At 33.7% G+C, this 27715-nt stretch overlaps 7 protein-coding genes and 1 long non-coding RNA gene across 8 annotated transcripts; all 8 read left to right on the plus strand.

Moving 5' to 3' along the window:
* The first annotated feature begins 666 nt into the window (after positions 1–666).
* LOC131349335 (ladderlectin-like) lies at positions 667–2045 on the plus strand. Its single transcript, XM_058384940.1, has 6 exons — positions 667–703; positions 1063–1104; positions 1216–1307; positions 1475–1600; positions 1732–1831; positions 1963–2045. The coding sequence occupies exons 1-6, from the start codon at positions 667–669 to the stop codon at positions 2043–2045; spliced, it is 480 nt and encodes a 159-aa protein (XP_058240923.1).
* Positions 2046–4820: 2775 nt separating this feature from the next.
* Positions 4821–5807, plus strand: LOC131351337 (uncharacterized). The gene is made up of 5 exons (XR_009204375.1): positions 4821–4864; positions 5013–5093; positions 5196–5240; positions 5625–5666; positions 5762–5807. It is a non-coding gene; the product is annotated as an uncharacterized LOC131351337 (long non-coding RNA).
* Positions 5808–5841: 34 nt separating this feature from the next.
* On the plus strand, positions 5842–7163 carry LOC131349342 (ladderlectin-like). The gene is made up of 5 exons (XM_058384952.1): positions 5842–5860; positions 5938–6029; positions 6194–6319; positions 6449–6548; positions 6669–7163. Exons 1-5 carry the CDS (start codon positions 5842–5844, stop codon positions 6746–6748), a joined length of 417 nt encoding a protein of 138 aa, XP_058240935.1. The 3' UTR covers positions 6749–7163.
* Positions 7164–8683: 1520 nt separating this feature from the next.
* On the plus strand, positions 8684–10062 carry LOC131349351 (ladderlectin-like). Its single transcript, XM_058384964.1, has 6 exons — positions 8684–8720; positions 9080–9121; positions 9233–9324; positions 9492–9617; positions 9749–9848; positions 9980–10062. Exons 1-6 carry the CDS (start codon positions 8684–8686, stop codon positions 10060–10062), a joined length of 480 nt encoding a protein of 159 aa, XP_058240947.1.
* A 2801-nt stretch (positions 10063–12863) lies between these two features.
* LOC131349360 (galactose-specific lectin nattectin-like) lies at positions 12864–14665 on the plus strand. Its single transcript, XM_058384975.1, has 9 exons — positions 12864–12901; positions 13050–13130; positions 13233–13277; positions 13542–13583; positions 13679–13720; positions 13855–13946; positions 14111–14236; positions 14366–14465; positions 14586–14665. The coding sequence occupies exons 2-9, from the start codon at positions 13070–13072 to the stop codon at positions 14663–14665; spliced, it is 588 nt and encodes a 195-aa protein (XP_058240958.1). The 5' UTR covers positions 12864–12901; positions 13050–13069.
* A 1936-nt stretch (positions 14666–16601) lies between these two features.
* LOC131349365 (ladderlectin-like) lies at positions 16602–21200 on the plus strand. Its single transcript, XM_058384987.1, has 7 exons — positions 16602–16638; positions 16998–17039; positions 17151–17242; positions 17410–17535; positions 17667–17766; positions 17898–17972; positions 21151–21200. Exons 1-7 carry the CDS (start codon positions 16602–16604, stop codon positions 21198–21200), a joined length of 522 nt encoding a protein of 173 aa, XP_058240970.1.
* A 184-nt stretch (positions 21201–21384) lies between these two features.
* Positions 21385–22708, plus strand: LOC131349371 (ladderlectin-like). The gene is made up of 7 exons (XM_058384999.1): positions 21385–21403; positions 21585–21626; positions 21722–21763; positions 21898–21989; positions 22154–22279; positions 22409–22508; positions 22629–22708. Exons 1-7 carry the CDS (start codon positions 21385–21387, stop codon positions 22706–22708), a joined length of 501 nt encoding a protein of 166 aa, XP_058240982.1.
* A 1935-nt stretch (positions 22709–24643) lies between these two features.
* LOC131349378 (ladderlectin-like) lies at positions 24644–26022 on the plus strand. Its single transcript, XM_058385010.1, has 6 exons — positions 24644–24680; positions 25040–25081; positions 25193–25284; positions 25452–25577; positions 25709–25808; positions 25940–26022. Exons 1-6 carry the CDS (start codon positions 24644–24646, stop codon positions 26020–26022), a joined length of 480 nt encoding a protein of 159 aa, XP_058240993.1.
* The last annotated feature ends 1693 nt before the right edge of the window (positions 26023–27715 follow it).

The following is a 27715-nucleotide window of genomic DNA, read 5'->3' on the forward strand; positions in this document are numbered from 1 at the left end:
AAACACATGAGCAGCCTGTGCAGATAAAAATACCCGAATCCTTCTGCTGTTGAACAGAAGAAACCAACATGCACATGGGAGGAAAAGGACAGTTGATTGTAACAGTTGATTGTCCATGGTTACCCCAAGGCTGTGAGCAGTGGCCGAAGGGGGGATCAGAGAGTTTTTCAGGGATATCACAAGATCTTGGGCTGGGGATGAATCATCTGGGATGACCAGCAGTTCAGATTTGCTGGGATTGAGTTTCATCCACAATGATATGTCTGCCAGACATGCTGAGATCCAAACAGAAGCCATGGTATCTGAGGGAGGGAAGGAGAAGATAAGTTGAGTGTCATCAGCATAGCAGTGGTAAGAGAACCAATGTGAGGATATAGCCTTGCAAGAGAGTGAGTATAGTGGGAGAATAGGAGAGGACCAAGTACTGATTCTTGGACATTGTTCTGCGAGAGATAATGGGACAGTTGATTAAAATGAATGCATTCAAGAATTTTGGAAAGAAAGGATAGAAGCAATACCAGTCTGTTGTTGCTGATGTCTGAGGGATCCAGAGCAGCTTTCTTCAGGATGGGGATATACCTTGCTCTCTTGAAGGTAGTTGGTACTTAGGCAGATGCTAAGGATCCATTGATGACTGTGATGATGAAGGGCAGGAGGTCTTGCGAGATGGTCTGGAGAATAGTGAAAGAGATTGGATCAGTGGGTAGGTGGTAGGATTGGATAAGATGATTTGCAAAATATCTTCTACCACTCATTATTATTATTATTAATACTATTAATAAATATTTATAATTAAATCTAGTAAATAGGTTTACTGTTTACACCAGAGACTTAAAATGGGTTTTAATTGATAAGCACACAATTAACGAGTGTAGTGAAGCCAGTCTTCAATATTTCATGCTTTTGGTGGTTGGTCTTGTACATATTTGTATTCTTATATGGCTGTTAAATTATTTACAGTAGTATCTTTTTTTCTTTTGTACGAAAACACACACACGAAATCCCACACATGTGGGAGCCATCAACAACATTGTAATCATACATTATTACTTGTGTTTTCAGTTGAGGATAAAGAGGAAGCTCTCAAAGCAGATGCTGCTGAAGGTAAACAAGTTAATTAAAATGTTCGATCAAACAGAACTTTTGCAGTAATTTCTATTAAACCAATAGAAAATAGAATTTGATTGGAACTGAGATGTGTATTATCGTCCACAGTTAAGTCAGGCTTCTGTCCACATGGATGGATTAAATATAATTCACGTTGCTTTCGACTCATGAGGTCAAGTGTGTCCTGGCTCAGTGCTGAGGTAAATATCAGAATTATCAAATTAAACATGGTAAAATAAAAAATAGGAATTTTAAGATTTGCTGCAAATAAATTAATGAAGGAAATGTCAAAGAAAAAGAGAAATGTTTTCTCAGAACAATCTCTGATCATTTATAGGCATTCTTTTCTTTTCTTTCTTCCTTACAGGCACAGTGTGTAGCTGAACAGTCACGACTGGCATCTGTACACAATATTGGGGAACATAAATTCCTGCAGAATTTGCTGGAAATGGCTGGTCTATCATACGCTTGGATTGGTGCTTACAACTTCCAGGCAATACACTTATATATCACAATGGCCTCTGATTGGCATCTGAAATGAAATAAAAAAAATTATTTAGCCATTTGTGGTCCTGTGTTATTGATATTATTGGTCTGTAAGACATATGATTGTGTATTGTCTAGAGATCATGGCTGTGGGTTGACACAGCTCGGTTCTTCTACAGTAACTGGTACTCACTGAGCAATGTGCCCAGCTTCCCATGTGCTGTCATGAGGAACAATGGTAATATTTATTTTCTGTTAACTTACATATCTATATTCATTCAGATATATTCATACCCTTTTCAGATCTACTGTCTGATTTTATTCAGATTAAATGTGTTTCTAAACTTTGTATTTTCATCTTTTTTTCAGTTGGCTGGACTAACACTAACTGTGGATATTTATATCCATTCATCTGTGCTATTGACCTAAATACATGTTACAGGAGTGAGTGATAACATTTTGCTGATGATATGATTAGGAGTAAAATAAACTGTGATTATTTTTGAGAACTTTTTGAATAATGAACACTGTTTAAGTCAATTAATAAAAAAGAATCTAAAAAATCTAGAAAACAATGACCCTAAAGGCAATTCTCATTTATTTCTAATTTTTTGTAAATTGCAAAGAGCTCTTAATGATATTTGTATCTCCACACAAGGAACTTGCACCAGCTTGAGACTTTAAAGTAAAGTCTTTTAACTTGTAAAGTGTTACCATTAACACTCACAGAACACATAAACTCAATAAAGAAAATGTTTATTGTATACCATGCTGACTGTGATCTTTTTTGATCATGTGCTTCCACACTCTAAACATACACATTTTAAGCATTGTTTTTAATTTATTTTACTTTTCCTTGTAACTACAGCCATCACCATCATCATAAATATTATTGAATATTTACTTTCTTTGTTTTAAAAACTTAAAAACTGCCAGAGGTTACAGTTTAGTACCACAGATTATTTAGTATTTCTTTACCATGCAATAAATCAGAAACGTTTGACAGATTCTTTTCAAATAATTTCAGTGTCTACTTTCCTTATTGCACATACCCACAAGCTGATTATTGTCAGCACAGCACCAGCTTGAGATAAACTAAACTTGTAAAGAGCAGTCATAGAACACATAATCTTAATAAAGAGTATGTATACTGTATACTCCTCATGTTTGTGTTCGCTGCATATATTTCCAGTTCTACTAAGAATTGTTTGGTTTTTCTCCTGTTAAGATTAAAAATTATTAACCAAATATTTTGCCATATTGTGACTCAATCTCAGTTACTCATTATTAAATTCTTGTTTAAGGAGCTGCTCTATAACAGGAATACTGCATTATGCAATTGTGCTGTTGCAGTGATTATCCGCAAGGATATTTCCTCCCAGCAGAGTTTTTAGACTGATTGTATCCTTACTCTGTGTTCTAGTGAACTGCAACTGATGTATTCATTGATAGAGACGTCAAAGCAAGTTTGGCGCCTGCCAAATGCCATAAATGTAAAAGTGCCTATAGCCGTACTGATATTCAGTACATTTATTCACTACAGCAGCACTCTAGCTTCTATTGCTAAAATAATAGCAGGCACCATCAGGCATTATACCTTACATAACGCCTAGAGGATTACCTGAAGTTTTCAGTCATATCAGCATAAATTTAATAAAATTGTCCATAAGAATTTTGAATATTAAAGAGTACTTCGGATAATATTTAAACACATTATATGCTTTGGAAGTGCATGAATTATAAAATGTAACAATTAGATTAAGTAAATATTCAATGCACATAAACATAAATATGTTTATTTGGAAAATGTGTTTGTGTTATCAATGTTTAACAATGTACACTACACAGACTTGTTACTGGAACAATAAAGATAGATGAAGATCATTATGACAATATTAGACAGCTAACAGGAATCTCATTATTGTTATTGTAAAGTGCCACAGCTTCCTGTATGTGATTTACATTTCAACTCCAGTTAAATTCAGTGCAGTTTTACTGTATTTTAATAGCAGTTTTTATCATTTGAGAGTAGGTCTTTTGGTAGCTTACATAATCACATTGTTTCCTGTTGTATAGAAGTCAACAAATAAAATCTATCACTCTCATTATTTATCACTATTTTCATGTCAAGATAGTAGTTACTGTGTGTGAATCACCAGCTATTGCTATTAACTTGGGAAATATTTTCCTTTGATTTGAACTGTTAATTTATACACTCAGCTGTAACTTTCTCTAACTCTGGCCAGAGCAAAGCAGAACTGCTCAATCATGCTCAGTATTAAATGATCCACTCTAAGCCATGATAGGGACTGCCTGCATTCATGCAGATAGAATAATAACGTTAAAACTTCATGATGGAACAGTGTATGCGATTAAAATGTTATATTTAAATTTATTTGATTCATATAGGCTTCTGGGATTTTGATGGGGCCCCCTGATTCTGTGGGGCCCTAAGTGACCTTGCTTATTGCGAACACTGCTAAATTTCACTATTTGTATCACTTCACTTGTCTGTGTTCACTATATAAAATCTCAGTACTTCTTGTTGTTTTGGTTTCTTTAGAAACTTTTTCTGCTGGCCGAGCAAAAATGTTAATGAAATCATCTATCAGAATTGAACATATTGTAAACTGTTATGTAAAATTTTCAACAAATGGAAGTACATGAAATAAAAATGTAGCAATTAAATAAGTAATTATTAAATGCACAAAAATATTCATATTGATTTTTTTGTAAAATGTATTTGTGTATTTAATGTTTAACAATTTATAGTAAACAGATTTTGTACAGGAACCATAAAGATGGTTGAAGTGAAGTGAAGATCATTTATAACAATCTTATACAGCTTACATGAATCTCATTGTTGTTGTTGTTGTTGTAAAGTTCTAGAGCTTCCTGTAGGTGATTTAAACTTTGAACATTTGAGCCAATTTCAGGCCAGGTTTATTGCACATTAATAGCATGTAGCAGTTCTTATCATCTGAGTGTAGGTGTTTTGGTAGCTTATTAAATCACACTGTATCCTGTTGCACAGTCGACAACATAGAAAATCTATCACTATCATTATCTATCTAACACTTTAACCAGAGGCAGTAATCTATGATCAGTTTTTTTAAATTAAATTACTGTAAACCATAAAAGAGTAGCAGGAACATGGTCATAGAGTGACATTTCCTGGTGTGGATTGGTATAAATGGCACACGGGGAATCTCAAGGAACAGATTACTCTTGACTTCTGCCAGACAGATACAAGCTGAGACCAAAAAAATTGGTACATTCTCTGTCTCTTTCTTATTAACTTTGACATGTGTTTTCATTCGAAAATAAGCTGCACCAGGAACTTACTGCATGTAGAACCGGAATTGTTTAATTTAGATGTGTTTTAGAATAATTTTTATTTATTTTTATTTTCCATCTAGTGACAGTCATCACCATCATCATGAAGGTTTGGATTGTGTGTGTGCTGCTGTGTGCTGCCTTTACACTGAGGACTGCCACAGGTGAGCAGTAAGAAAATACTAATTGATGAGTGGTGATGTTTTATTAATCATTGTGACTTGTGTAATGTTATTTGTAAAGTGACATTCATGATGTTTTTGCAGCTGCAGCCACTGAGACTGGAACTGAGCAAGAACAGGAACTTCCAGGTTAGTGACCACCAACAGTGACCACTCTGGGATGTAATGAAATACTCTAATAAGAATGACTATTTTGTCATTATTATCATTATTATTATCATTATTATTATTATTATTATTGATTATTATTATTATTATTATTATTATTATTATTATTATTGATACTACTATGGCAGTGGAAGATTTTGATATTTTCTTGAAAAAGAAAGAATACATAAATTGGTTTTCATATATAAATATATATATATATATATATATATATATATATATATATATATATATATATATATATATATATATATATATATATATATATATTTATAATTATGTAAACATTTGATATAATGTTTTTAATAAGATATGGTTATTTGGTAATTTGGTTAATTCCTATAGAGGAAACTACTGAACTGGCTGTAGAGGAGTTGGTTGATGCAGGTCAGTATATTGGTGCTTTTTTCTATAAAGACATCTGCAGTCCAGCGGGAGCCATCAACAAGATTGTAATCATACATTATCACTTGTGTTTTCAGTTGAGGATAAAGAGGAAGCTCTCAAAGCAGATGCTGCTGAAGGTAACTTTATTAACACAGTTAATTAAAGGTTAATTAAAATGTCTAATCACATAAAAAGTTTTTTTGCCATAAATTCAATTAAACCAGTAAAAATAAAGAATGATTGGAATTGAGATGTGTATTATTGTCCACAGTTAAGTCAGGCTTCTGTCCGCATGGATGGATTAAATATAATTCACGTTGCTTTCGACTCATGAGGTCAAGTCTGTCCTGGCTTAATGCTGAGGTAAATATCTTAATTCTAAAATTAAAAACAACACAATAAAGATTAGGAATTTTAAGATTTGCTACAAATAAATCAAGGAGGGAAATGGCAAAGAAAAAGGAAATGTTTTCTGAGAACAATCTCTGAAATTTTTAGACATTCTTTTCTTTCTTTCTGTCTCATAGGCACAGTGTGTAGCTGAACAGTCACGACTGGCATCTGTACACAGTATTGGGGAACATAAATTCCTGCAGAATTTGCTGGAAATGGCTGGTCTATCATACGCTTGGATTGGTGCTTACAACTTCCAGGTAATACACTTATAAATCACAATGGCCTCTAATTGGCATCTTAATTGTAATAAAAAATTATTTAATCATTTGTGTTTCTGTGTTATTGATATTATTGGTCTGTAAGACATATGATTGTGTATTGTCTAGGGATCATGGCTGTGGGCTGACACAGCTCGGTTCTACTACAGTAACTGGTACTCACAAAGCAGTGTGTCCAGCTACCCATGTGCTGGCATGAGGAACAATGGTAATATTGATTTTCATTTCCACTTTTATTCATATATACTCACACCCTTCTTTCAGATCAATTGTCTGATTTAATTCAGATTAAATGTGTTTCTAAACTTTGTATTTTCACCTTTTTCAGTTGGCTGGTCTAACACTAACTGTAGAAGTGGATATCCATACATCTGTGCTATTGACCTAAATACATGTTACAGGACATAGATGAGTAATTGTCCAACATTTTGATGCTGATATGATTGAGTAAAATAAAGTGTCATTTGTTTTGAGAACATTTTGGTTAATGAACACTGTCAGTTAATTAAAAGTACATAAAAAAAAATCTAGTAAAGAATGATTCTACAGGCAATTCTCATTTATTGTATATTGCAAAGAGCTCTTAATGATTCTTGTATTTCCAAAGAAGGAAACATATTTAGAATAAATGAACAGACATTTAGCCTGAACCAGTTAGGAAGGAAATTGAGCAAAGCTGGAAATGCTAATAATTTCAAATAATTTCAGTGTTTATTTTCTATATTGTACATACTCACAACCTGATTACTGTCAGCACTGCACCAGCTTGAGATTTACTAAACTTGTAAAGAGTTAACAGAACACATGATCTCAATAAAGAGTATGTTTACTGTATACTACACTGATTTTGAGCTTTTTTTAATCATGTGGTTCCACACTTTTTAAGCATATAAATGAAACTACAATAATTAGAAGACAGGCAGGATATAAATTGGCTGCACATAAGAAAATAAACAAAGGATGACCATAATACAAGATTGGATAAAATTTAGAATAATTTTTATTTATTTTTTGTTTCCATGTTCATCATCATAATTATTATCAGTATTCCAGGTATTGAACATTTACTTTCTTTGTTTTAAAAATTTCAAAACTCTATAACCTTCACATAAGTGTCTGGCACTTGAGAAGGAGGCACATAAACCATGATATACACCAGAAACATTCACAATGGATGAGATTTTCTCGCGATGCAATTATGTTGTGAGAAAACTGGTTTTTGTTACATGTACATTTCTAGCATTTGGCAGATGCTTTTATCTGCTAGAGAGATGTGCATAAGTGGTTTGACGTCTCTGTCAATGAATAAATGAATAATAAAACATTGGTTCAATAGGTCACAGACTTCCAGACAGCATCCTACAATATATAGAACAAACAGAAAAAAAAGCTGGTTTGAGTGTCTCGTGACTCAGCTGTACGGACATCTAGAGGAAGTTCATTCCACCACCTCGGTGCCGGAATAGAGAAGAGTCTAGATGTGTACCTTGTACCCTGAGACATAGTGGGGCAAGTGGAGGGAGCGCAGCAGTGGGGTGGTGTGTGAGAACTTAGGCATGTTGAAAATAAATTGTGCAGCTGCATTTTGGATCATTTACAGAGGATGAATTGCATTCAAAGGTAGACCTGCAAGTAGAGAGTTGCAGTAATCCAGTCTCGAAATGACAAGAGACTGAACAAACACATGAGCAGCCTGTGCAGATAAAAATACCCGAATCCTTCTGCTGTTGAACAGAAGAAACCAACATGCACATGGGAGGAAAAGGACAGTTGATTGTAACAGTTGATTGTCCATGGTTACCCCAAGGTTGTGAGCAGTGGCCGAAGGGGGGATCAGAGAGTTTTTCAGGGATATCACAAGATCTTGGGCTGGGGATGAATCATCTGGGATGACCAGCAGTTCAGATTTGCTGGGATTGAGTTTCATCCACAATGATATGTCTGCCAGACATGCTGAGATCCAAACAGAAGCCATGGTATCTGAGGGAGGGAAGGAAAGATAAGTTGAGTGTCATCAGCATAGCAGTGGTAAGAGAACCAATGTGAGGATATAGCCTTGCAAGAGAGTGAGTATAGTGGGAGAATAGGAGAGGACCAAGTACTGATTCTTGGACATTGTTCTGCGAGAGATAATGGGACAGTTGATTAAAATGAATGCATTCAAGAATTTTGGAAAGAAAGGATAGAAGCAATACCAGTCTGTTGTTGCTGATGTCTGAGGGATCCAGAGCAGCTTTCTTCAGGATGGGGATATACCTTGCTCTCTTGAAGGTAGTTGGTACTTAGGCAGATGCTAAGGATCCATTGATGACTGTGATGATGAAGGGCAGGAGGTCTTGCGAGATGGTCTGGAGAATAGTGAAAGAGATTGGATCAGTGGGTAGGTGGTAGGATTGGATAAGATGATTTGCAAAATATCTTCTACCACTCATTATTATTATTATTAATACTATTAATAAATATTTATAATTAAATCTTGTAAATAGGTTTAATGTTTACACCAGAGACTTAAAATGGGTTTTAATTGATAAGCACACAATTAACGAGTGTAGTGAAGCCAGTCTTCAATATTTCATGCTTTTGGTGGTTGGTCTTGTACATATTTGTATTCTTATATGGCTGTTAAATTATTTACAGTAGTATCTTTTTTTCTTTTGTACGAAAACACACACACGAAATCCCACACATGTGGGAGCCATCAACAACATTGTAATCATACATTATTACTTGTGTTTTCAGTTGAGGATAAAGAGGAAGCTCTCAAAGCAGATGCTGCTGAAGGTAAACAAGTTAATTAAAATGTTCGATCAAACAGAACTTTTGCAGTAATTTCTATTAAACCAATAGAAAATAGAATTTGATTGGAACTGAGATGTGTATTATTGTCCACAGTTAAGTCAGGCTTCTGTCCACATGGATGGATTAAATATAATTCACGTTGCTTTCGACTCATGAGGTCAAGTGTGTCCTGGCTCAGTGCTGAGGTAAATATCAGAATTATAAAATTAAACATGGTAAAATAAAAAATAGGAATTTTAAGATTTGCTGCAAATAAATTAATGAAGGAAATGTCAAAGAAAAAGAGAAATGTTTTCTCAGAACAATCTCTGATCATTTATAGGCATTCTTTTCTTTTCTTTCTTCCTTACAGGCACAGTGTGTAGCTGAACAGTCACGACTGGCATCTGTACACAATATTGGGGAACATAAATTCCTGCAGAATTTGCTGGAAATGGCTGGTCTATCATACGCTTGGATTGGTGCTTACAACTTCCAGGTAATACACTTATATATCACAATGGCCTCTGATTGGCATCTGAAATGAAATAAAAAAAATTATTTAGCCATTTGTGGTCCTGTGTTATTGATATTATTGGTCTGTAAGACATATGATTGTGTATTGTCTAGAGATCATGGCTGTGGGTTGACACAGCTCGGTTCTTCTACAGTAACTGGTACTCACTGAGCAATGTGCCCAGCTTCCCATGTGCTGTCATGAGGAACAATGGTAATATTTATTTTCTGTTAACTTACATATCTATATTCATTCAGATATATTCATACCCTTTTCAGATCTACTGTCTGATTTTATTCAGATTAAATGTGTTTCTAAACTTTGTATTTTCATCTTTTTTTCAGTTGGCTGGACTAACACTAACTGTGGATATTTATATCCATTCATCTGTGCTATTGACCTAAATACATGTTACAGGAGTGAGTGATAACATTTTGCTGATGATATGATTAGGAGTAAAATAAACTGTGATTATTTTTGAGAACTTTTTGAATAATGAACACTGTTTAAGTCAATTAATAAAAAAGAATCTAAAAAATCTAGAAAAAAATGACCCTAAAGGCAATTCTCATTTATTTCTAATTTTTTGTAAATAGCAAAGAGCTCTTAATGATATTTGTATCTCCACACAAGGAACTTGCACCAGCTTGAGACTTTAAAGTAAAGTCTTTTAACTTGTAAAGTGTTACCATTAACACTCACAGAACACATAAACTCAATAAAGAAAATGTTTACTGTATACCATGCTGACTGTGATCTTTTTTAATCATGTGCTTCCACACTCTAAACATACACATTTTAAGCATTTTTTAAAATTTATTTTACTTTTCCTTGTAACTATAGCCATCACCATCATCATAAATATTATTGAATATTTACTTTCTTTGTTTTAAAAACTTAAAAACTGCCAGAGGTTACAGTTTAGTACCACAGATTATTTAGTATTTCTTTACCATGCAATAAATCAGAAACGTTTGACAGATTCATTTCAAATAATTTCAGTGTCTACTTTCCTTATTGCACATACCCACAAGCTGATTACTGTCAGCACTGCACCAGCTTGAGATAAACTAAACTTGTAAAGAGCAGTCATAGAACACATAATCTTAATAAAGAGTATGTATACTGTATACTCCTCATGTTTGTGTTCGCTGCATATATTTCCAGTTCTACTAAGAGTTGTTTGGTTTTTCTCCTGTTAAAATTAAAAATTATAAACCAAATATTTTGCCATATTGTGACTCAATCTCAGTTACTCATTATTAAATTCTTGTTTAAGGAGCTGCTCTATAACAGGAATACTGCATTATGCAATTGTGCTGTTGCAGTGATTATCAGCAAGGATATTTCCTCCCAACAGAGTTTTTAGACTGATTGTATCCTTACTCTGTGTTCTAGTGAACTGCAACTGATGTATTCATTGATAGAGACGTCAAAGCACTTTTGTACTTCGGTTTTAAAACATGGCGCCTGCCAAATGCCATAAATGTAAAAGTGCCTATAGCCGTACTGATATTCAGTACATTTATTCACTACAGCAGCACTCTAGCTTCTATTGCTAAAATAATAGCAGGCACCATCAGGCATTATACCTTACATAACGCCTAGAGGATTACCTGAAGTTTTCAGTCATATCAGCATAAATTTAATAAAATTGTCCATAAGAATTTTGAATATTATATAGTACTTCGGATAATATTTAAACACATTATATGCTTTGGAAGTGCATGAATTATAAAATGTAACAATTAGATTAAGTAAATATTCAATGCACATAAACATGAATATGTTTATTTGGAAAATGTGTTTGTGTTATCAATGTTTAACAATGTACACTACACAGACTTTTTACTGGAACAATAAAGATAGTTGAAGATCATTATGACAATATTAGACAGCTAACAGGAATCTCATTATTGTTATTGTAAAGTGCCACAGCTTCCTGTATGTGATTTACATTTCAACTCCAGTTAAATTCAGTGCAGTTTTACTGCATTTTAGTAGCAGTTTTTATCATTTGAGAGTAGGTCTTTTGGTAGCTTACATAATCACATTGTTTCCTGTTGTATAGAAGTCAACAAATAAAATCTATCACTCTCATTATTTATCACTATTTTCATGTCAAGATAGTAGTTACTGTGTGTGAATCACCAGCTATTGCTATTAACTTGGGAAATATTTTCCTTTGATTTGAACTGTTAATTTATACACTCAGCTGTAACTTTCTCTAACTCTGGCCAGAGCAAAGCAGAACTGCTCAATCATGCTCAGTATTAAATGATCCACTCTAAGCCATGATAGGGACTGCCTGCATTCATGCAGATAGAATAATAACGTTAAATCTTCATGATGGAACAGTGTATGCGATTAAAATGTTATATTTAAATTTATTTGATTCATATAGGCTTCTGGGATTTTGATGGGGCCCCCTGATTCTGTGGGGCCCTAAGTGACCTTGCTTATTGCGAACACTGCTAAATTTCACTATTTGTATCACTTCACTTGTCTGTGTTCACTATATAAAATCTCAGTACTTCTTGTTGTTTTGGTTTCTTTAGAAACTTTTTCTGCTGGCCGAGCAAAAATGTTAATGAAATCATCTATCAGAATTGAACATATTGTAAACTGTTATGTAAAATTTTCAACAAATGGAAGTACATGAAATAAAAATGTAGCAATTAAATAAGTAATTATTAAATGCACAAAAATATTCATATTGATTTATTTGTAAAATGTATTTGTGTATTTAATGTTTAACAATTTATAGTAAACAGATTTTGTACAGGAACCATAAAGATGGTTGAAGTGAAGTGATGATCATTAATGACAATATTATACAGCTTACATGAATCTCATTGTTGTTGTTGTTGTTGTAAAGTTCTAGAGCTTCCTGTAGGTGATTTAAACTTTGAACATTTGAGCCAATTTCAGGCCAGGTTTATTGCACATTAATAGCATGTAGCAGTTCTTATCATCTGAGTGTAGGTGTTTTGGTAGCTTATTAAATCACACTGTATCCTGTTGCACAGTCGACAACATAGAAAATCTATCACTATCATTATCTATCTAACACTTTAACCAGAGGCAGTAATCTATGATCAGTTTTTTTAAATGAAATTACTGTAAACCATAAAAGAGTAGCAGGAACATAGTCATAGAGTGACATTTCCTGGTGTGGATTGGTATAAATGGCACACGGGGAATCTCAAGGAACAGATTACTCTTGACTTCTGCCAGACAGATACAAGCTGAGACCAAAAAAATTGGTACATTCTCTGTCTCTTTCTTATTAACTTTGACATGTGTTTTCATTCGAAAATAAGCTGCACCAGGAACTTACTGCATGTAGAACCGGAATTGTTTAATTTAGATGTGTTTTAGAATAATTTTTATTTATTTTTATTTTCCATCTAGTGACAGTCATCACCATCATCATGAAGGTTTGGATTGTGTGTGTGCTGCTGTGTGCTGCCTTTACACTGAGGACTGCCACAGGTGAGCAGTAAGAAAATACTAATTGATGAGTGGTGATGTTTTATTAATCATTGTGACTTGTGTAATGTTATTTGTAAAGTGACATTCATGATGTTTTTGCAGCTGCAGCCACTGAGACTGGAACTGAGCAAGAACAGGAACTTCCAGGTTAGTGACCACCAACAGTGAACACTCTGGGATGTAATGAAATACTCTAATAAGAATGACTATGTTGTCATTATTATCATTATTATTATCATTATTATTATTATTATTATTATTATTATTATTATTGATACTACTATGGCAGTGGAAGATTTTGATATTATATATATATATATATATATATTTATTTATTTATACTTATGTAAACATTTGATATAATGTTTTTAATAAGATATGGTTATTTGGTAATTTGGTTAATTCCTATAGAGGAAACTACTGAACTGGCTGTAGAGGAGTTGGTTGATGCAGGTCAGTATATTGGTGCTTTTTTCTATAAAGACATCTGCAGTCCAGCGGGATCCATCAACAAGATTGTAATCATACATTATCACTTGTGTTTTCAGTTGAGGATAAAGAGGAAGCTCTCAAAGCAGATGCTGCTGAAGGTAACTTTATTAACACAGTTAATTAAAGGTTAATTAAAATGTCTAATCACATAAAAAGTTTTTTTGCCATAAATTCAATTAAACCAGTAAAAATAAAGAATGATTGGAATTGAGATGTGTATTATTGTCCACAGTTAAGTCAGGCTTCTGTCCGCATGGATGGATTAAATATAATTCACGTTGCTTTCGACTCATGAGGTCAAGTCTGTCCTGGCTTAATGCTGAGGTAAATATCTTAATTCTAAAATTAAAAACAACACAATAAAGATTAGGAATTTTAAGATTTGCTACAAATAAATCAAGGAGGGAAATGGCAAAGAAAAAGGAAATGTTTTCTGAGAACAATCTCTGAAATTTTTAGACATTCTTTTCTTTCTTTCTGTCTCATAGGCACAGTGTGTAGCTGAACAGTCACGACTGGCATCTGTACGCAATATTGGGGAACATAAATTCCTGCAGAATTTGCTGGAAATGGCTGGTCTATCATACGCTTGGATTGGTGCTTACAACTTCCAGGTAATACACTTATATATCACAATGGCCTCTAATTGGCATCTTAATTGTAATAAAAAATTATTTAATCATTTGTGTTTCTGTGTTATTGATATTATTGGTCTGTAAGACATATGATTGTGTATTGTCTAGGGATCATGGCTGTGGGCTGACACAGCTCGGTTCTACTACAGTAACTGGTACTCACTGAGCAGTGTGACCAGCTACCCATGTGCTGGCATGAGGAACAATGGTAATATTGATTTTCATGTCCACTTTTATTCATATATACTCACACCCTTCTTTCAGATCAATTGTCTGATTTAATTCAGATTAAATGTGTTTCTAAACTTTGTATTTTCACCTTTTTCAGTTGGCTGGTCTAACACTAACTGTAGAAGTGGATATCCATACATCTGTGCTATTGACCTAAATACATGTTACAGGACATAGATGAGTAATTGTCCAACATTTTGATGCTGATATGATTGAGTAAAATAAAGTGTTATTTGTTTTGAGAACATTTTGGTTAATGAACACTGTCAGTTAATTAAAAGTACATCAAAAAAAATCTAGTAAAGAATGATTCTACAGGCAATTCTCATTTATTGTATATTGCAAAGAGCTCTTAATGATTCTTGTATTTCCAAAGAAGGAAACATATTTAGAATAAATGAACAGACATTTAGCCTGAACCAGTTAGGAAGGAAATTGAGCAAAGCTGGAAATGCTAATAATTTCAAATAATTTCAGTGTTTATTTTCTATATTGTACATACTCACAACCTGATTACTGTCAGCACTGCACCAGCTTGAGATTTACTAAACTTGTAAAGAGTTAACAGAACACATGATCTCAATAAAGAGTATGTTTACTGTATACTACACTGATTTTGAGCTTTTTTTAATCATGTGGTTCCACACTTTTTAAGCATATAAATGAAACTACAATAATTAGAAGACAGGCAGGATATAAATTGGCTGCACATAAGAAAATAAACAAAGGATGACCATAATACAAGATTGGATAAAATTTAGAATAATTTTTATTTATTTTTTGTTTCCATGTTCATCATCATAATTATTGTCAGTATTCCAGGTATTGAACATTTACTTTCTTTGTTTTAAAAATTTCAAAACTCTATAACCTTCACATAAGTGTCTGGCACTTGAGAAGGAGGCACATAAACCATGATATACACCAGAAACATTCACAATGGATGAGATTTTCTCGCGATGCAATTATGTTGTGAGAAAACTGGTTTTTGTTACATTTACATTTCTAGCATTTGGCAGATGCTTTTATCTGCTAGAGAGATGTACATAAGTGGTTTGAAGTCTCTGTCAATGAATAAATGAATAATAAAACATTGGTTCAATAGGTCACAGACTTCCAGACAGCATCCTACAATATATAGAACAAACAGAAAAAAAAGCTGGTTTGAGTGTCTCGTGACTCAGCTGTACGGACATCTAGAGGAAGTTCATTCCACCACCTCGGTGCCGGAATAGAGAAGAGTCTAGATGTGTACCTTGTACCCTGAGAGATAGTGGGGCAAGTGGAGGGAGCGCAGCAGTGGGGTGGTGTGTGAGAACTTAGGCATGTTGAAAATAAATTGTGCAGCTGCATTTTGGATCATTTACAGAGGATGAATTGCATTCAAAGGTAGACCTGCAAGTAGAGAGTTGCAGTAATCCAGTCTCGAAATGACAAGAGACTGAACAAACACATGAGCAGCCTGTGCAGATAAAAATACCCGAATCCTTCTGCTGTTGAACAGAAGAAACCAACATGCACATGGGAGGAAAAGGACAGTTGATTGTAACAGTTGATTGTCCATGGTTACCCCAAGGTTGTGAGCAGTGGCCGAAGGGGGGATCAGAGAGTTTTTCAGGGATATCACAAGATCTTGGGCTGGGGATGAATCATATGGGATGACCAGCAGTTCAGATTTGCTGGGATTGAGTTTCATCCACAATGATATGTCTGCCAGACATGCTGAGATCCAAACAGAAGCCATGGTATCTGAGGGAGGGAAGGAGAAGATAAGTTGAGTGTCATCAGCATAGCAGTGGTAAGAGAACCAATGTGAGGATATAACCTTGCAAGAGAGTGAGTATAGAGGGAGAATAGGAGAGGACCAAGTACTGATTCTTGGACATTGTTCTGCGAGAGATAATGGGACAGTTGATTAAAATGAATGCATTCAAGAATTTTGGAAAGAAAGGATAGAAGCAATACCAGTCTGTTGTTGCTGATGTCTGAGGGATCCAGAGCAGCTTTCTTCAGGATGGGGATATACCTTGCTCTCTTGAAGGTAGTTGGTACTTAGGCAGATGCTAAGGATCCATTGATGACTGTGATGATGAAGGGCAGGAGGTCTTGCGAGATGGTCTGGAGAATAGTGAAAGAGATTGGATCAGTGGGTAGGTGGTAGGATTGGATAAGATGATTTGCAAAATATCTTCTACCACTCATTATTATTATTATTAATACTATTAATAAATATTTATAATTAAATCTAGTAAATAGGTTTACTGTTTACACCAGAGACTTAAAATGGGTTTTAATTGATAAGCACACAATTAACGAGTGTAGTGAAGCCAGTCTTCAATATTTCATGCTTTTGGTGGTTGGTCTTGTACATATTTGTATTCTTATATGGCTGTTAAATTATTTACAGTAGTATCTTTTTTTCTTTTGTACGAAAACACACACACGAAATCCCACACATGTGGGAGCCATCAACAACATTGTAATCATACATTATTACTTGTGTTTTCAGTTGAGGATAAAGAGGAAGCTCTCAAAGCAGATGCTGCTGAAGGTAAACAAGTTAATTAAAATGTTCGATCAAACAGAACTTTTGCAGTAATTTCTATTAAACCAATAGAAAATAGAATTTGATTGGAACTGAGATGTGTATTATTGTCCACAGTTAAGTCAGGCTTCTGTCCACATGGATGGATTAAATATAATTCACGTTGCTTTCGACTCATGAGGTCAAGTGTGTCCTGGCTCAGTGCTGAGGTAAATGTCAGAATTATAAAATTAAACATGGTAAAATAAAAAATAGGAATTTTAAGATTTGCTGCAAATAAATTAATGAAGGAAATGTCAAAGAAAAAGAGAAATGTTTTCTCAGAACAATCTCTGATCATTTATAGGCATTCTTTTCTTTTCTTTCTTCCTTACAGGCACAGTGTGTAGCTGAACAGTCACGACTGGCATCTGTACACAATATTGGGGAACATAAATTCCTGCAGAATTTGCTGGAAATGGCTGGTCTATCATACGCTTGGATTGGTGCTTACAACTTCCAGGCAATACACTTATATATCACAATGGCCTCTGATTGGCATCTGAAATGAAATAAAAAAAATTATTTAACCATTTGTGGTCCTGTGTTATTGATATTATTGGTCTGTAAGACATATGATTGTGTATTGTCTAGAGATCATGGCTGTGGGTTGACACAGCTCGGTTCTTCTACAGTAACTGGTACTCACTGAGCAATGTGCCCAGCTACCCATGTGCTGTCATGAGGAACAATGGTAATATTTATTTTCTGTTAACTTACATATCTATATTCATTCAGATATATTCATACCCTTTTCAGATCTACTGTCTGATTTTATTCAGATTAAATGTGTTTCTAAACTTTGTATTTTCATCTTTTTTTCAGTTGGCTGGACTAACACTAACTGTGGATATTTATATCCATTCATCTGTGCTATTGACCTAAATACATGTTACAGGAGTGAGTGATAACATTTTGCTGATGATATGATTAGGAGTAAAATAAACTGTGATTATTTCTGAGAACTTTTTGAATAATGAACACTGTTTAAGTCAATTAATAAAAAAGAATCTAAAAAATCTAGAAAACAATGACCCTAAAGGCAATTCTCATTTATTTCTAATTTTTTGTAAATTGCAAAGAGCTCTTAATGATATTTGTATCTCCACACAAAGAACATGCACCAGCTTGAGACTTTAAAGTAAAGTCTTTTAACTTGTAAAGTGTTACCATTAACACTCACAGAACACATAAACTCAATAAAGAAAATGTTTATTGTATACCATGCTGACTGTGATCTTTTTTAATCATGTGCTTCCACACTCTAAACATACACATTTTAAGCATTGTTTTTAATTTATTTTACTTTTCCTTGTAACTACAGCCATCACCATCATCATAAATATTATTGAATATTTACTTTCTTTGTTTTAAAAACTTAAAAACTGCCAGAGGTTACAGTTTAGTACCACAGATTATTTAGTATTTCTTTACCATGCAATAAATCAGAAACGTTTGACAGATTCATTTCAAATAATTTCAGTGTCTACTTTCCTTATTGCACATACCCACAAGCTGATTACTGTCAGCACTGCACCAGCTTGAGATAAACTAAACTTGTAAAGAGCAGTCATAGAACACATAATCTTAATAAAGAGTATGTATACTGTATACTCCTCATGTTTGTGTTCGCTGCATATATTTCCAGTTCTACTAAGAGTTGTTTGGTTTTTCTCCTGTTAAAATTAAAAATTATAAACCAAACATTTTGCCATATTGTGACTCAATCTCAGTTACTCATTATTAAATTCTTGTTTAAGGAGCTGCTCTATAACAGGAATACTGCATTATGCAATTGTGCTGTTGCAGTGATTATCAGCAAGGATATTTCCTCCCAACAGAGTTTTTAGACTGATTGTATCCTTACTCTGTGTTCTAGTGAACTGCAACTGATGTATTCATTGATAGAGACGTCAAAGCACTTTTGTACTTCGGTTTTAAAACATGGCGCCTGCCAAATGCCATAAATGTAAAAGTGCCTATAGCCGTACTGATATTCAGTACATTTATTCACTACAGCAGCACTCTAGCTTCTATTGCTAAAATAATAGCAGGCACCATCAGGCATTATACCTTACATAACGCCTAGAGGATTACCTGAAGTTTTCAGTCATATCAGCATAAATTTAATAAAATTGTCCATAAGAATTTTGAATATTACAGAGTACTTCGGATAATATTTAAACACATTATATGCTTTGGAAGTGCATGAATTATAAAATGTAACAATTAGATTAAGTAAATATTCAATGCACATAAACATGAATATGTTTATTTGGAAAATGTGTTTGTGTTATCAATGTTTAACAATGTACACTACACAGACTTTTTACTGGAACAATAAAGATAGATGAAGATCATTATGACAATATTAGACAGCTAACAGGAATCTCATTATTGTTATTGTAAAGTGCCACAGCTTCCTGTATGTGATTTACATTTCAACTCCAGTTAAATTCAGTGCAGTTTTACTGCATTTTAATAGCAGTTTTTATCATTTGAGAGTAGGTCTTTTGGTAGCTTACATAATCACATTGTTTCCTGTTGTATAGAAGTCAACAAATAAAATCTATCACTCTCATTATTTATCACTATTTTCATGTCAAGGTAGTAGTTACTGTGTGTGAATCACCAGCTATTGCTATTAACTTGGGAAATATTTTCCTTTGATTTGAACTGTTAATTTATACACTCAGCTGTAACTTTCTCTAACTCTGGCCAGAGCAAAGCAGAACTGCTCAATCATGCTCAGTATTAAATGATCCACTCTAAGCCATGATAGGGACTGCCTGCATTCATGCAGATAGAATAATAACGTTAAAACTTCATGATGGAACAGTGTATGCGATTAAAATGTTATATTTAAATTTATTTGATTCATATAGGCTTCTGGGATTTTGATGGGGCCCCCTGATTCTGTGGGGCCCTAAGTGACCTTGCTTATTGCGAACACTGCTAAATTTCACTATTTGTATCACTTCACTTGTCTGTGTTCACTATATAAAATCTCAGTACTTCTTGTTGTTTTGGTTTCTTTAGAAACTTTTTCTGCTGGCCGAGCAAAAATGTTAATGAAATCATCTATCAGAATTGAACATATTGTAAACTGTTATGTAAAATTTTCAACAAATGGAAGTACATGAAATAAAAATGTAGCAATTAAATAAGTAATTATTAAATGCACAAAAATATTCATATTGATTTATTTGTAAAATGTATTTGTGTATTTAATGTTTAACAATTTATAGTAAACAGATTTTGTACAGGAACCATAAAGATGGTTGAAGTGAAGTGAAGATCATTAATGACAATATTATACAGCTTACATGAATCTCATTGTTGTTGTTGTTGTTGTAAAGTTCTAGAGCTTCCTGTAGGTGATTTAAACTTTGAACATTTGAGCCAATTTCAGGCCAGGTTTATTGCACATTAATAGCATGTAGCAGTTCTTATCATCTGAGTGTAGGTGTTTTGGTAGCTTATTAAATCACACTGTATCCTGTTGCACAGTCGACAACATAGAAAATCTATCACTATCATTATCTATCTAACACTTTAACCAGAGGCAGTAATCTATGATCAGTTTTTTTAAATGAAATTACTGTAAACCATAAAAGAGTAGCAGGAACATAGTCATAGAGTGACATTTCCTGGTGTGGATTGGTATAAATGGCACACGGGGAATCTCAAGGAACAGATTACTCTTGACTTCTGCCAGACAGATACAAGCTGAGACCAAAAAAATTGGTACATTCTCTGTCTCTTTCTTATTAACTTTGACATGTGTTTTCATTCGAAAATAAGCTGCACCAGGAACTTACTGCATGTAGAACCGGAATTGTTTAATTTAGATGTGATTTAGAATAATTTTTATTTATTTTAATTTTCCATCTAGTGACAGTCATCACCATCATCATGAAGGTTTGGATTGTGTGTGTGCTGCTGTGTGCTGCCTTTACACTGAGGACTGCCACAGGTGAGCAGTAAGAAAATACTAATTGTTGAGTGGTGATGTTTTATTAATCATTGTAACTTGTGTAATGTTATTTGTAAAGTGACATTCATGATGTTTTTGCAGCTGCAGCCAATGAGACTGGAACTGAGCAAGAACAGGAACTTCCAGGTTAGTGACCACCAACAGTGAACACTCTGGGATGTAAAGAAATACCTTAATAAGAATGACTATTTTGTCATTATTATCATTATTATTATTATTATTATTATTATTATTATTATTATTATTATTATTATTATTATTATTATTATTATTGTTATTATTGTTATTGTTATTGTTATTGTTATTGATACTACTATGGCAGTGGAAGCTTTTGGTATTTTCTTGAAAAAGAAAGAATACATAAATTGGTTTTCATATATAAATATATATATATATATATATATATATATATATATATATATATATATTTATTTATTTATTTATACTTATGTAAACATTTGATATAATGTTTTTAATAAGATATGGTTATTTGGTAATTTGGTTAATTCCTATAGAGGAAACTACTGAACTGGCTGTAGAGGAGTTGGTTGATGCAGGTCAGTATATTGGTGCTTTTTTCTATAAAGACATCTGCAGTCCAGCGGGAGCCATCAACAAGATTGTAATCATACATTATCACTTGTGTTTTCAGTTGAGGATAAAGAGGAAGCTCTCAAAGCAGATGCTGCTGAAGGTAACTTTATTAACACAGTTAATTAAAGGTTAATTAAAATGTCTAATCACATAAAAAGTTTTTTTGCTGTAAATTCTATTAAACCAGTAAAAATAAAGAATGATTGGAATTGAGATGTGTATTATTGTCCACAGTTAAGTCAGGCTTCTGTCCACATGGATGGATTAAATATAATTCACGTTGCTTTCGACTCATGAGGTCAAGTCTGTCCTGGCTTAATGCTGAGGTAAATATCTTAATTCTAAAATTAAAAACAACAAAATAAAGAATAGGAATTTTAAGATTTGCTGCAAATAAATCAAGGAGGGAAATGGCAAAGAAAAAGGAAATGTTTTCTGAGAACAATCTCTGATCATTTTTAGACATTCTTTTCTTTTTTCTGTCTCATAGGCACAGTGTGTAGCTGAACAGTCACGACTGGCATCTGTACACAATATTGGGGAACATAAATTCCTGCAGAATTTGCTGGAAATGGCTGGTCTATCATATGCTTGGATTGGTGCTTACAACTTCCAGGTAATACACTTATATATCACAATGGCCTCTAATTGGCATCTTAATTGTAATAAAAAATTATTTAATCATTTGTGTTTCTGTGTTATTGATATTATTGGTCTGTAAGACATATGATTGTGTATTGTCTAGGGATCATGGCTGTGGGCTGACACAGCTCGGTTCTACTACAGTAACTGGTACTCACTGAGCAGTGTGACCAGCTACCCATGTGCTGGCATGAGGAACAATGGTAATATTGATTTTCATGTCCACTTTTATTCATATATACTCACACCCTTCTTTCAGATCAATTGTCTGATTTAATTCAGATTAAATGTGTTTCTAAACTTTGTATTTTCACCTTTTTCAGTTGGCTGGTCTAACACTAACTGTAGAAGTGGATATCCATACATCTGTGCTATTGACCTAAATACATGTTACAGGACATAGATGAGTAATTGTCCAACATTTTGATGCTGATATGATTGAGTAAAATAAAGTGTTATTTGTTTTGAGAACATTTTGGTTAATGAACACTGTCAGTTAATTAAAAGTACATCAAAAAAAATCTAGTAAAGAATGATTCTACAGGCAATTCTCATTTATTGTATATTGCAAAGAGCTCTTAATGATTCTTGTATTTCCAAAGAAGGAAACATATTTAGAATAAATGAACAGACATTTAGCCTGAACCAGTTAGGAAGGAAATTGAGCAAAGCTGGAAATGCTAATAATTTCAAATAATTTCAGTGTTTATTTTCTATATTGTACATACTCACAACCTGATTACTGTCAGCACTGCACCAGCTTGAGATTTACTAAACTTGTAAAGAGTTAACAGAACACATGATCTCAATAAAGAGTATGTTTACTGTATACTACACTGATTTTGAGCTTTTTTTAATCATGTGGTTCCACACTTTTTAAGCATATAAATGAAACTACAATAATTAGAAGACAGGCAGGATATAAATTGGCTGCACATAAGAAAATAAACAAAGGATGACCATAATACAAGATTGGATAAAATTTAGAATAATTTTTATTTATTTTTTGTTTCCATGTTCATCATCATAATTATTATCAGTATTCCAGGTATTGAACATTTACTTTCTTTGTTTTAAAAATTTCAAAACTCTATAACCTTCACATAAGTGTCTGGCACTTGAGAAGGAGGCACATAAACCATGATATACACCAGAAACATTCACAATGGATGAGATTTTCTCGCGATGCAATTATGTTGTGAGAAAACTGGTTTTTGTTACATGTACATTTCTAGCATTTGGCAGATGCTTTTATCTGCTAGAGAGATGTGCATAAGTGGTTTGACGTCTCTGTCAATGAATAAATGAATAATAAAACATTGGTTCAATAGGTCACAGACTTCCAGACAGCATCCTACAATATATAGAACAAACAGAAAAAAAAGCTGGTTTGAGTGTCTCGTGACTCAGCTGTACGGACATCTAGAGGAAGTTCATTCCACCACCTCGGTGCCGGAATAGAGAAGAGTCTAGATGTGTACCTTGTACCCTGAGACATAGTGGGGCAAGTGGAGGGAGCGCAGCAGTGGGGTGGTGTGTGAGAACTTAGGCATGTTGAAAATAAATTGTGCAGCTGCATTTTGGATCATTTACAGAGGATGAATTGCATTCAAAGGTAGACCTGCAAGTAGAGAGTTGCAGTAATCCAGTCTCGAAATGACAAGAGACTGAACAAACACATGAGCAGCCTGTGCAGATAAAAATACCCGAATCCTTCTGCTGTTGAACAGAAGAAACCAACATGCACATGGGAGGAAAAGGACAGTTGATTGTAACAGTTGATTGTCCATGGTTACCCCAAGGTTGTGAGCAGTGGCCGAAGGGGGGATCAGAGAGTTTTTCAGGGATATCACAAGATCTTGGGCTGGGGATGAATCATCTGGGATGACCAGCAGTTCAGATTTGCTGGGATTGAGTTTCATCCACAATGATATGTCTGCCAGACATGCTGAGATCCAAACAGAAGCCATGGTATCTGAGGGAGGGAAGGAAAGATAAGTTGAGTGTCATCAGCATAGCAGTGGTAAGAGAACCAATGTGAGGATATAGCCTTGCAAGAGAGTGAGTATAGTGGGAGAATAGGAGAGGACCAAGTACTGATTCTTGGACATTGTTCTGCGAGAGATAATGGGACAGTTGATTAAAATGAATGCATTCAAGAATTTTGGAAAGAAAGGATAGAAGCAATACCAGTCTGTTGTTGCTGATGTCTGAGGGATCCAGAGCAGCTTTCTTCAGGATGGGGATATACCTTGCTCTCTTGAAGGTAGTTGGTACTTAGGCAGATGCTAAGGATCCATTGATGACTGTGATGATGAAGGGCAGGAGGTCTTGCGAGATGGTCTGGAGAATAGTGAAAGAGATTGGATCAGTGGGTAGGTGGTAGGATTGGATAAGATGATTTGCAAAATATCTTCTACCACTCATTATTATTATTATTAATACTATTAATAAATATTTATAATTAAATCTTGTAAATAGGTTTAATGTTTACACCAGAGACTTAAAATGGGTTTTAATTGATAAGCACACAATTAACGAGTGTAGTGAAGCCAGTCTTCAATATTTCATGCTTTTGGTGGTTGGTCTTGTACATATTTGTATTCTTATATGGCTGTTAAATTATTTACAGTAGTATCTTTTTTTCTTTTGTACGAAAACACACACACGAAATCCCACACATGTGGGAGCCATCAACAACATTGTAATCATACATTATTACTTGTGTTTTCAGTTGAGGATAAAGAGGAAGCTCTCAAAGCAGATGCTGCTGAAGGTAAACAAGTTAATTAAAATGTTCGATCAAACAGAACTTTTGCAGTAATTTCTATTAAACCAATAGAAAATAGAATTTGATTGGAACTGAGATGTGTATTATTGTCCACAGTTAAGTCAGGCTTCTGTCCACATGGATGGATTAAATATAATTCACGTTGCTTTCGACTCATGAGGTCAAGTGTGTCCTGGCTCAGTGCTGAGGTAAATATCAGAATTATAAAATTAAACATGGTAAAATAAAAAATAGGAATTTTAAGATTTGCTGCAAATAAATTAATGAAGGAAATGTCAAAGAAAAAGAGAAATGTTTTCTCAGAACAATCTCTGATCATTTATAGGCATTCTTTTCTTTTCTTTCTTCCTTACAGGCACAGTGTGTAGCTGAACAGTCACGACTGGCATCTGTACACAATATTGGGGAACATAAATTCCTGCAGAATTTGCTGGAAATGGCTGGTCTATCATACGCTTGGATTGGTGCTTACAACTTCCAGGCAATACACTTATATATCACAATGGCCTCTGATTGGCATCTGAAATGAAATAAAAAAAATTATTTAGCCATTTGTGGTCCTGTGTTATTGATATTATTGGTCTGTAAGACATATGATTGTGTATTGTCTAGAGATCATGGCTGTGGGTTGACACAGCTCGGTTCTTCTACAGTAACTGGTACTCACTGAGCAATGTGCCCAGCTTCCCATGTGCTGTCATGAGGAACAATGGTAATATTTATTTTCTGTTAACTTACATATCTATATTCATTCAGATATATTCATACCCTTTTCAGATCTACTGTCTGATTTTATTCAGATTAAATGTGTTTCTAAACTTTGTATTTTCATCTTTTTTTCAGTTGGCTGGACTAACACTAACTGTGGATATTTATATCCATTCATCTGTGCTATTGACCTAAATACATGTTACAGGAGTGAGTGATAACATTTTGCTGATGATATGATTAGGAGTAAAATAAACTGTGATTATTTTTGAGAACTTTTTGAATAATGAACACTGTTTAAGTCAATTAATAAAAAAGAATCTAAAAAATCTAGAAAAAAATGACCCTAAAGGCAATTCTCATTTATTTCTAATTTTTTGTAAATAGCAAAGAGCTCTTAATGATATTTGTATCTCCACACAAGGAACTTGCACCAGCTTGAGACTTTAAAGTAAAGTCTTTTAACTTGTAAAGTGTTACCATTAACACTCACAGAACACATAAACTCAATAAAGAAAATGTTTACTGTATACCATGCTGACTGTGATCTTTTTTAATCATGTGCTTCCACACTCTAAACATACACATTTTAAGCATTTTTTAAAATTTATTTTACTTTTCCTTGTAACTATAGCCATCACCATCATCATAAATATTATTGAATATTTACTTTCTTTGTTTTAAAAACTTAAAAACTGCCAGAGGTTACAGTTTAGTACCACAGATTATTTAGTATTTCTTTACCATGCAATAAATCAGAAACGTTTGACAGATTCATTTCAAATAATTTCAGTGTCTACTTTCCTTATTGCACATACCCACAAGCTGATTACTGTCAGCACTGCACCAGCTTGAGATAAACTAAACTTGTAAAGAGCAGTCATAGAACACATAATCTTAATAAAGAGTATGTATACTGTATACTCCTCATGTTTGTGTTCGCTGCATATATTTCCAGTTCTACTAAGAGTTGTTTGGTTTTTCTCCTGTTAAAATTAAAAATTATAAACCAAATATTTTGCCATATTGTGACTCAATCTCAGTTACTCATTATTAAATTCTTGTTTAAGGAGCTGCTCTATAACAGGAATACTGCATTATGCAATTGTGCTGTTGCAGTGATTATCAGCAAGGATATTTCCTCCCAACAGAGTTTTTAGACTGATTGTATCCTTATTCTGTGTTCTAGTGAACTGCAACTGATGTATTCATTGATAGAGACGTCAAAGCACTTTTGTACTTCGGTTTTAAAACATGGCGCCTGCCAAATGCCATAAATGTAAAAGTGCCTATAGCCGTACTGATATTCAGTACATTTATTCACTACAGCAGCACTCTAGCTTCTATTGCTAAAATAATAGCAGGCACCATCAGGCATTATACCTTACATAACGCCTAGAGGATTACCTGAAGTTTTCAGTCATATCAGCATAAATTTAATAAAATTGTCCATAAGAATTTTGAATATTATATAGTACTTCGGATAATATTTAAACACATTATATGCTTTGGAAGTGCATGAATTATAAAATGTAACAATTAGATTAAGTAAATATTCAATGCACATAAACATGAATATGTTTATTTGGAAAATGTGTTTGTGTTATCAATGTTTAACAATGTACACTACACAGACTTTTTACTGGAACAATAAAGATAGTTGAAGATCATTATGACAATATTAGACAGCTAACAGGAATCTCATTATTGTTATTGTAAAGTGCCACAGCTTCCTGTATGTGATTTACATTTCAACTCCAGTTAAATTCAGTGCAGTTTTACTGCATTTTAGTAGCAGTTTTTATCATTTGAGAGTAGGTCTTTTGGTAGCTTACATAATCACATTGTTTCCTGTTGTATAGAAGTCAACAAATAAAATCTATCACTCTCATTATTTATCACTATTTTCAT

Source organism: Hemibagrus wyckioides, linkage group LG03, assembly GCF_019097595.1.
Source record: "Hemibagrus wyckioides isolate EC202008001 linkage group LG03, SWU_Hwy_1.0, whole genome shotgun sequence".
In the NCBI taxonomy this organism is placed as follows: Eukaryota; Metazoa; Chordata; class Actinopteri; order Siluriformes; family Bagridae; genus Hemibagrus; species Hemibagrus wyckioides.